The sequence below is a fragment of the Salmo salar genome, chromosome 17 (assembly GCF_965601325.2).
Source record: "Salmo salar chromosome 17, fSalSal1, whole genome shotgun sequence".
Taxonomy (NCBI): domain Eukaryota; kingdom Metazoa; phylum Chordata; class Actinopteri; order Salmoniformes; family Salmonidae; genus Salmo; species Salmo salar.
The window spans coordinates 30,873,753-30,884,636 of NC_138307.1; the positions used below are offsets into that span (position 1 = coordinate 30,873,753).

Consider the following 10,884-nt stretch of genomic DNA (forward strand, 5'->3'; position numbering starts at 1 on the left):
AGTAATGTACTTTTTACTCCATACATTTTCCCTGACACCCAAAAGTACTTTGTACATTTTGAATGCTTAGCAGGACAGAAAAATGGTCCAATTCACATACTTATCATGAGAAAATTCCTGGTCATCCCTATTGCCTCTGATCTGGCGGACTCAATAAACACAAATGTTTCGTTTGTAAATCATGTCTGAGTGTTGGAGCATGTCCCTGGCTATCTGTAAATTTAAAAAACAAGAAAATGGTGCCGCCTGGTTTGTTTAATATGTGGAATTTGAAATGATTTATACTTTTACTTTCTATACTTAAGTATATTTTATCAATTACATTTACTTTTGATACTTAAGTATATTTCAAACCAAACACTTTTAGACTTTTACTCAAGTAGTATTTTACTGGGTGACTTCCACTTGAGAAATGTTCTATTAAGGTATCTTTACATTTACTCAAGTATGACAATTAGGTACTTTTTCCACCACTTGGGCCAGTAACCGAAAGGTTACTGGAGCTGAAAAGGTAAAAATTCTGCCCCTGAACAAGGCAGTTAACCCACTGTTCCCCCATAGGCCTTCATTGTAAATAAGAATTCGTTCTTAACTGACTTGCCTAGTGAAATAAAGGTTAAATAAAAGTAAATAAATACAAATTATTATACTGCTATTTAAAATCACTTGGAGCTGATTTCCTGGTGTTTTTACAGTCTATTATGTTTATTTGTTTTTCTCATTAAAACTTGGGGGGCCAAATAAAACCACCCGTGTGCCGCTCGGGGGGAACCTGGTTTATACTAAAGTCCAGTTGGGGGTGGTATTGCAGCATATCGACCAACCGCCATTAAACCCCACCGAACAAGAACAAGGACAAGTCCTGTTGCGCTGTGGTCGTCGCTGAACAGGAAGTTCCGGGCAGGCGTAAGCCGTAATGAAAGCGCCAGAACTGTTCTCTGAAGACGATAGCTTTAATATCCGTTTCAAATATATTACTAAAAGGTATGTCATTGCACGTTTAAACTTTATAATATCGATAGAACATGTCGGGTCACAAATCCGTCAAGGTATTATCGCGTTTGTTAATAAAGGTTTTATGACGTGTTATTTCTGTGTTAAACCGAGTGAAGAACGTGTAAAAAAATATTGTTAGTCATATAGTTAGCTAGCTGACGTTAGACTTTGGGGGTTTTCCAGAGTGAATTAATTTACATTATTTCGTCAATGTAATTTTATAAAGAATCAATTGATTTGAGATTTATGAGTTCGTTTGACATGTTTATTATTATTGTAACGACCCTGGGTTTATTAGCGCGGAAATCGACTCTCCAGTACGAGCGTGCTTTTGCGGAACAGTCGATAGCGCGCGGGACTTCGGGCTAGAAGGTCGAGGGTTCGAGACCTGCTCCCTGCTGTTTCATTACATTATTATTTCCATATGTTCACGAGCTGGTAAAATGGCGGAGCCTCTCGGTCTGAGTCAATAGACTTGCAGGCAGTGCGGATGCACCAGAGAGACAATTTCAGGGTTGTTCTACTGTTTAGAAGCAGAATGTCATGTTCATCTGATTTCTACATGTCACTGTAACAATATTCAGACACGTTCAGTTTCTATATTTATCTATAATTGTTACTATGGTGTGAATGAGAAATACAATCGGTTTTTGTGAGTGAAATAAGTAGAAAATAGTACATAGTTCTGCTTCAAACAAACTGCAAACTTGTATTAATTGTTTATTTAGTAATTTATGCATTTACGTAAATTTAGGTAGTCTACTTTATATTGAGTGCACTTAGGGGGTGAACACTATTTACAATTAAGGACCTCTGAAAGGAAAATGGATGGCCGTCCCATCAACAAAATATATTTGACCTAAACCCTCCCTGAATGCTTGCTTTTGGACATTTTCTTCAGTAAAAGAGGCCTGGTGGGTGGAGGAATAGTATTTTTTTTGGACTAGGCCTAATCAACAACAAAATCACAGCACAGCCATTGGTTATGCAGCATTAAACACGTTTGGGATTAACACACACAGAGCAGGCCGGGGCTCAGGGTTGGAATAACCTTTGCTGTGTGTAATGCAGCCTAGTTGTATTTACACCATCCCAGCAACTATCTAAGAAATACAGTATAACTTTGCTCTGTGCTTCTCCCAGCATGCACTTCGTATCCTATAGGCTACGGATCACTTGATTGACATCACACTAAATAGCCTATAGTCACACCTGATATTGTGAGCCCAGCAGAGAATCAGAGATGAGGGGCGGTATCGGCCACACATTGATATATTTAAGCGTTAAGGCCAGAGGGGGTTTGTTATATGTCCAATATACCATGGCTAAGGGCTGTTGTGGAGTGCCTGGATACAGCCCTTATCCCTGATATATTGGACATACACCACAAACCCTTGAGGTGCCTTATTGCTATTATAAACTGGTTACCAATGTAATTAGAACAGTAAAAAGTAATGTTTTGTCATACCCGTGGTATATGGTGTGATATACCACGGCTGTCAGCCAATCAGCGTTCAGGGTTCGATCCACCCAGTTTATAAAGCCTAATAAGCAACTAATTCTAAAACACTGAGAAATATTGACATTTCATCAATTATAAATGACATGACCCTCTTCTGGACTAGATTAAAACAATACTAAACCCTCCCCTTGACTGAAATTGAAAAAGCATAACCCTCATTTTTCTCCAGGTAACCATTCTGTACATTTAGATCCATCTCTTACGTTGGGTCATTTAAAGTGTGAACTTTGTCTAATGTGAATTAATATTTTGTTGTCAATGTTTAGCTACCTGATCTGTTGAAATGAGATAATTGAACAAGAAAAACATCTATTTTTAGAGAATAAAGAAAGTGCCAGAACTGTCAAGAGAATAATTTTTTGTGTCCGTGTCTCTTTATTACGACTGGCCGACTCAGATTAAGTCTGAGGCCGGTAACATCAACAGTGAGGACAAACCCAGCCTGCCTCTCTCCTTCCACACTGAGTCCAAACCTACAGTTACTGGGTCCTGATTGTGACAGTGGAGCCAGGTTTGCACTGCAGGATCCAGAGATGGCATCAGTGAAGCTGGAAGACTGCAGTCAAACACTGGAGCTGAATGTCAACATTAAAGATGAAGAAGAGGAGGAGAAGATTAGGACAACTGTTAATCATGGTAAGAGCTGGTTCTATCTATCTGTAAGTTATCTTCGTAAGTTAAAACGTCTGTAAGTTATGACCCAGTCTATTGCTAGGTTGAATTCTGTAATTCTGACATCACACATCCCTGAACAACTGGGTTATCTGGAGTGATCAGAGAGTAGACTAAAGAAGTGGAGTGAGTAGACAAACTGCCAGTGTTTTAAAGTTCTATGAAATGAGTCTGTGTAGTTACTAACCCTTGTGATAGTGAGTGGACGATGATTATGGATAATTATTTTAATCCTTTTGGACCCTTTTGCCTTCAACTGTTACCAGGGTTCGGGGCAATTCCAGATATTTTGGGAAATACACAGAAATTCCAATTCTCTTCAATGCTTTTCATTTAGGAAAATGTGGAATTGGAATTTGGTTTACTTTCTGAATTGACTTTTGTTTAAATGGAATTTACCCCAACCCTGGCTGTTACCCACTTTTGGAATAGTTTTATTCCCCTGTATTTTACAGCCTACTGATATGAGTATATATGTCACCCAGTACACCCAGAAGATGACTGGCCACGGCTCAGAGCCTGGTTCCTTTCTAGGTTTCTGCCTTCTAGGGAGTTTTTTTCTAGCCACTGTGCTTCTACATCTGCATTGCTTGCTGTTTGGGGTTTTAGGCTGGGTTTCTGTAAAGCACTTATACATTTATTTTATGAAACCCTTTTTGCATCAGCAGTTGTCACAAAGTGCTTTAACAGAAACCCAGCCTAAAATCCCCAAAGAGCAAGCAATGCAGATGTAGCTTCATAAAATACATTTGACATGAATATCACATCGACTGTCTGGTTCTTCTGATGTTCACACAGGACACCATGTTGAGACATTCTCTACATCCAGAGAGCAACAGCAGGAAGATCACAGAGCTAAGAGGTCTCACCACTGCCCACATTGTGAGGCGATTTTCCCAATTATATCAAAGCTAAAATTACACCTAAAAATACACACAGGAGAGAATCTGTATTCCTGTACTGACTGTGGGAAGAGATTCACAACATCAAGGGCTCTGAAACTTCATCAGAGAGTGCACACTGGAGAGAAACCTTACTACTGCTCGTACTGTGGGGAGAGTTACTCTCAACAGAGCAACTTCAAAAAACACCAACGTCTACACACAGGAGAGAAGCCTTACTCCTGCTGTGACTGTGGAAAATGCTTTACAACATCATCTGAGCTAACAGTTCATCAGAGAACACACACTGGAGAAAAGCCTTACATCTGCTCTGACTGTGGGAAGAGTTTCTCCCACCTGTGTAACTTTAAAGCACACCACCGTATACATTCAGGAGAGAAGCCATACTCCTGCTCTGACTGTGGGAAGAATTTCTCCCGATTGTATACCTTAAAATCACATGAACGTACCCATACAGGAAAGAAGCCTTACTCCTGTTCTGACTGTAGGAAGAGTTTTTCTCACCAGGGTAGCTTTAAAGCACACCAACGTATACACACAGGAGAGAAGCCATACTCTTGCTCTGACTGTGGGAAGAGTTTCTCTCAACAGAGCAACTTAAAAACACACCGACGTATACACACAGGAGAGAAGCCTTACTACTGCTCTGACTGTGGGAAGAGTTTCTCTCAAGAGAGCAACTTAAAAACACACCAACGTAAACATAAAGGAGAGAAGCCTTACTACTGCTCTGTCGGTGGGAAGAATTTCTCTACAGAACCGATTAAAAACACACCAAGGTATACATAAAGGAGAGAAGCCTCGTCAGTTCTCTCAGACCAGCTGAGATTAAAATTAAGTGATGGAGTGATTTTAATCTCATTGCTTGACTTGAACTGAAATATGTGCCGGTACTTATTTTGGGTGCCGGTACTGTTTATATTTAGCTTCAGGACCTCCACCATATTTTTGAGCTAATCTATAACAGGAACAGGAGCTCAAGCAGTAGAACACTTGAGGTCCTGGTACTCCGCTCCGGTAAGTTCCTGCCCAAGTCAAGCGCCGGTACTCACAACATGTATCAGATAGAGATGGTGTGATGATCAGTTCTCTGTGGGAATGAGTTAGTAGACACAACATGCATCAGATAGAGATGGTGTGATGATCAGTTTTCTGTGGGAATGAGTTAGTAGACACAACATGTATCAGATAGAGATGATGTGATGATCAGTTCTCTGTGGGAATGAGTTAGTAGACACAACATGCATCAGATAGAGATGGTGTGATGATCAGTTTTCACTATTAGTTTGGGGGGGGATTGGTTTTTACTACATAGTTATTTGTTTAATGATACACAGTCTCTGAAACAACTACATGTGTTTATTAAGTTGTCTTTCAAAACTAGATTAGATATTGAAGTTATTCATCATCAATGGGTTTGGATAATTGCATCCAGTGGCGTTACTAGTCCTGGGCTTTCGGGGCTTCAGCCCCGGATGTTTTAGGTCCAGTCCCAAACTTTGGATGGTAAAAAAGGTGCATCCGTAAAGTATTCAGACCCCTTCCCTTTTTCAATTTTTTTTTAACATCCTTATTCAAAAATGTATAGTGACATTTTTGCAAATTTATTAAAAATACAAAACAGAAACCTTATTTACATAAGTATTCAGACCCTTTTCTATGAGACTTGAAATTGAGCTCAGGTGCATCCCTTTTCCGTTGGTCATCTTTGAGATGATTGGAGGCCACCTGTGGTAAAATCAATTGATCAGACATGATTTGGAAATGCACACACCTGTCTATATTGGTCCCACAGTTGACAGTGCATGTCAGAGCAAAAATCAAGCCATGAGGTCAAATGAATTGTCAGTAGATCCTGAAACAGGATTGCGTTGAGGCATAGATCTGGGGAAGGGTACCAAAACCTCTCTGCAGGTTAGAAGGTAACCAAGAACACAGTGGCCTTCATCATTCTTCAATGGAAGAAGTTTGGAACCACCAAGACTCTTCCTAGAGTTGGCCACCCGTCCAAATTGAACAATCGGGGAGAAGGGCCTTGGTCAGGAAGGTGAGCAAGAACCGGTGGGTACTCTGACAGAGCTCCAGAGTTCCTCTGTGGAGATGGGAGAATCTTCCAGAAGGACAACCATCTCTGCAGCACTCCACCATTCAGGCCTTTATGGTAGAGTGGCCAGACGGAAGCCACTCTTCAGTAAAAGGCACATGACAGCCTGCTTGGAGTTTGCCAAAAGGCACCTAAAGGACTCTCAGACCATGAGAAACAAGATTCTCTGGTCTGATGAAACCAAGATTGTACTCTTTGGCCTGAATGCCAAGTGTCACGTCTGGAGGAAACCTGTCACCACCCCTATGGTGAAGCATGGTGGTGATCGTATCATGCTGTGGGGATGTTTTTCAGCGGCAGGGACTGGGAGACTAGTCAAGATTGAGGGAAAGGTGAACGGAGCAAATTGCAGAGAGATCCTTGATGAAAACCTGCTCCAGAGCACTGAGGACCACAACGACCCTAAGCACACAGCCAAGACAATGCAGGAGTGACTTCAGGACAAGTCTCTGAATGTCCTTGTGTGGCCCAGCCAGAGCCTGGACTTGAACCCGATTGAACATCTCTGGAGAGACCTGAAAATAGCTGTGTAGTGACGCTCCCCATCCAACCTGACAGAGTTTGAGAGGATCTGCAGAGAAGAATGGGAGAAACTCCTCAAATACAGGTTTGCCAAGCTTGTAGCATCATACCCAAGAAGACTGTAATCACTGCCAAACGTGCTTCAACAAAGTACTAAGGGTCTGAATACTTATGTAAATGTAATATTAGAGTTTTTAAACAAAAATATATCTAAAAACCTGTTTTTGCTTTGTCATTATGGGGCATTGTGTGTTGATTGATGAGGGGGAAAAAACTGGCCAGTCACCAGGAAAGCGCCTCATCCATCCACCACCACTACCAAACCTTGAACCAGCTGTTAAAAAAGGTAGTGAATCAGGAGAAAAGGATAATACAATGTATTCAGACCTGGAAATAGGAGTTTTCTTTCACATGATACAGAGGGAGGACTAATGTACAGGATGTCCCATTTGCACGTAAGTTGTTGAATAGTTTAAACTGTTGTAGTGAATGTTGATTTTTAGCAACCCATTATCGACTGACAGGTTCAGGTTGTCTCACTACACTGAACAAAAATATAAAATGCAACATGTAAAGTGTTGGTCCCATGTTTCATGAGCTGAAAAAAAAAAAAACTTATTTCTCTCAAATGTTGTGCACAAATTTGTTTACGTCTTTGCCATGATAATCCATCCACAGGTGTGGCATATCAAGAAGCTGATTAAACAGCATGATCATTACACTGGTGCACCTTGTGCTTTGGACAATAAAAGGCCACTTTATTAAAATGTGAAGTTTTGTCACAATGCCACAGATGTCTCAAGGTTTGTGGTTGGCTTGCTGACTGCAAGAATGTCCACCAGAGCTATTTCCAGATATTTTAATGTTAATTTCTCTACCATAAGCTGCCTCCAACGTCATTTTCAGAGGATTTGGCAGTTTGTCCAACCGGCCTCACAAGCGCAGACCACATGTAACCATGCCAGCCCACAACCTCCACATCCGGCTTCTTCACCTACGGGATTGTTTGAGGGGGTTGCTGAGGAGTATTTCTGTCTGTAATAAAGCAATTTTGTGGGGAAAATCTTATTCTGATTGACTGGGCCTGGCTCCCAAGTGGGTGGGCCTTTGCCCTCCAAGGCTCCCATGGCTGCATCCCTGCCCAATCATGTGAAATCGATAGATTAGGGCCTAATTAATTACATTTAAATGGACTGATTTCCATATATATTAACTCGGGAAAAAAAGAAACGTTCCTTTTTCAGGACCCTGTCTTTCAAAGGTAATTTGTACAAATCCAAATAACATCACAGATCTTCATTGTAAAGGGTTTAAACACTGTTTCCAATGCTTGTTCAATGAACCATAAACAATTAATGAACATGCACCTGTGGAACGGTCGTTAAGACACTAACAGCTTACAGACGGTAGGCAATTAAGGTCACATTTATGAAAGCTTAGTACACTGAGGCCTTTCTACTGACTCTGAAAAACACCAAAAGAAAGATGCCCAGGGTCCCTGCTCATCTGCATGAACGTGCCTTAGGCATGGTGAAAGGAGGCATGAGGACTACAGATGTGGCCACGGCAATAAATCGCAATGTCCGTACTGTGAGACGCCTAAGACAGCGCTACAGGGAGACAGGACGGGCAGCTGATCGTCCTCGCAGTGGCAGACCACGTGTAACAACACCTGTACAGGATCGGTACATCCGAACATCACACCTACGGGACAGGTACAGGATGGCAACAACAACTGCCCGAGTTACACCAGGAACGCAAAATCCCTCCATCAGTGCTCAGACTGTCCGCAAAATGCTGAGAGAGGCTGGACTGAGGGCTTGTAGGCCTGTTGTAAGGCAGGTCCTCACCAGACATCACTGGCAACAACGTTGCCTATGTGCACAAACCCACCGTTGCTGGACCAGACAGGACTGGCAAAAAGTGCTCTTCACTGACAAGTCGCAGTTTTGTCTCACCAGGGGTGATGGTCGGATTCGCGTTTATCGTCAAAGGAATTAGCGTTACACTGAGGCCTGTACTCTGGAGCGGGATCCATTTGGAGGTGGAAGGTCCGTCATGGTCTGGGGCGCTGTGTCACAGCATCATCGGACTGAGCTTGTTGTCATTGCAGGCAGTCTCAATGCTGTGCGTTACAGGGAAGACATCCTTCTCCCTCATGTGGTATCCTTCCTGCAGGCTCACCCTGACATGACCCTCCAGCATGACAATGCCACCAGCCATACTGCTTGTTCTGTTTGTGATTTCCTGCAAGTACAGGAATGTCAGTGTTCTGCCATGGCCAGCGAAGAGCCCGGATCTCAATCCCATTGAGCACGTCTGGGACCTGTTGGATTGGAGGGTGAGGGCTAGGGCCATTCCCCCAGAAATGTCTGGGAACTTGCAGGTGCCTTGGTGGAAGAGTGAGGTAACATCTCACAGCAAGAACTGGCAAATCTGGTGCAGTCCATGAGGAGGAGATGCACTGCAGTACTTAATGCAGCTGGTGGCCACACCAGATACTGACTTACTTTTGATTTTGACACCCCCCTTTGTTCAGGGACACATTATTCCATTCATGTTAGTCACATGTCTGTGGAACTTGTTCAGTTTATGTCTCAGTTGAAACTTATGTTCATACAAATATTTACACATGTTAATTTTGCTGAAAATAAACACAGTTGACAGTGAGGACGTTTCTTTTTTTGCAGAGTTCATGTATATATATATATACAGTTGGAAGTTTACATACACTTTGGTTGGAGTCAATAAAACTCGTTTTTCAACCTATCTACAAATGTCTTGTTAACAATCTATAGTTTTGGCAAGTCGGTTAGGACATCTACTTTGTGCATGACACAAGTCATTTTTCCAACAATTGTTTACAGACAGATTATTTCACTTAAAATTCACTGTCTCATAATTCCAGTGGGTCAGAAGTTTACATACCCTAAGTTGACTGTGCCTTTAAACAGCTTGGAAAATTCCAGAAAATTATGTCATGGCTTTAGAAGCTTCTGATAGGCTGGTTTGACATCATTTGAGTCAATTGGAGGTGTACCTGTGGATGTATTTCAAGGCCTACCTTCAAACTCAGTGCCTCTTTGCTTAACATTACAGGAAAATCAAAAGAAATCAGCCAGGACTTCATAAAAAAATTGTAGATCTCCACAAGTCTGGTTCATCCTTGGGAGCAATTTCCAAACGCCTGAATGTACCACGTTCATGTGTACAAACAATAGTATGCAAGTTTAAACACCATGGGACTACGCAGCTGTCATACCGCTCAGGAAGGAGATGCGTTCTGTTTCCTAGAGATAAACGTACTTTGGTGCGAAAAGTGCAAATCAATCCCAGAACAACAGCAAAGGACCTTGTGAAGATCCTGGAGGAAACAGGTACAAAAGTATTTCCACAGTAAAACGAGACCTATATCAACATAACCTGAAAGGCCGCTCAGCAAGGAAGAAGCCACTGCTCCAAAACCACCATATAAAAGCCAGACTACGATTTGCAACTGCAAATGGGGACAAAGATTGTACTTTTTGGAGAAATGTCCTCTGGTCTGATGAAACAAAAATAGAACTGTTTGCCATAATTACCGTCGTTATGTTTGGAGGAAAAATGGGGGGTGGTTGCAAGCCGAAAAACACCATCCCAAACGTGAAGCACGGGGGTGGCAGCATCATGATGTGGGGGTGCTTTGCTGCAGGAGGGACTGGTGCACTTCACAAAATAGATGGCATCATGAGGAAGGAAAATTATGTGGATATATTTAAGCAACATCTCAAGAAATCAGTCAGGAAGTTAAAGCTTGGTCGCAAATGGGTCTTCCAAATGGACAATGACCCCAAGCATACTTCCAAAGTTGTGGCAAAATGGCTTAAGTACAACAAAGGTAAGGTATTGGAGTGGCCATCACAAAGCCCTGACCTCTATCCTATGGAACATTTGTGGGCAGAACTGAAAAAGCGTGTGCGAGCAAGGAGGCCTACAAACCTGACTCAGTTACACCAGCTCTGTCAGGAGGAATGGGCCAAAAGCTTCCCACAAAACGTATTGTGGCAAGCTTGTGGAAGGCTACCCAAAACGTTTGACCCAAATTAAACAATTTAAAGGCAATGCTACCAAATACTAATTGAGTGTATGTAAACTTCTGACCCACTGGGAATGTGATGAAAGAAATA

At 42.0% G+C, this 10,884-nt stretch overlaps 1 protein-coding gene across 1 annotated transcript; it reads left to right on the forward strand.

The window, feature by feature from the left end:
- The first annotated feature begins 829 nt into the window (after positions 1-829).
- LOC106593524 (uncharacterized) lies at positions 830-9,388 on the forward strand. The gene is made up of 3 exons (XM_045698584.2): positions 830-984; positions 2,916-3,154; positions 3,989-9,388. Exons 1-3 carry the CDS (start codon positions 917-919, stop codon positions 4,879-4,881), a joined length of 1,200 nt encoding a protein of 399 aa, XP_045554540.2. The 5' UTR covers positions 830-916; the 3' UTR covers positions 4,882-9,388.
- Positions 9,389-10,884: the final 1,496 nt, after the last annotated feature.

What these genes read in the sequence shown, in the direction of transcription:
- LOC106593524 (XM_045698584.2), top strand. Translation starts at nt 917, where the DNA reads ATGAAAGCGCCAGAACTGTTCTCTGAAGACGATAGCTTTAATATCCGT. An exon ending in TTCAAATATATTACTAAAAG is followed by an intron (nt 985 to 2,915) that starts GTATGTCATTGC and finishes TGGCCGACTCAG; the next exon opens with ATTAAGTCTGAGGCCGGTAA. An exon ending in TAGGACAACTGTTAATCATG is followed by an intron (nt 3,155 to 3,988) that starts GTAAGAGCTGGT and finishes ATGTTCACACAG; the next exon opens with GACACCATGTTGAGACATTC.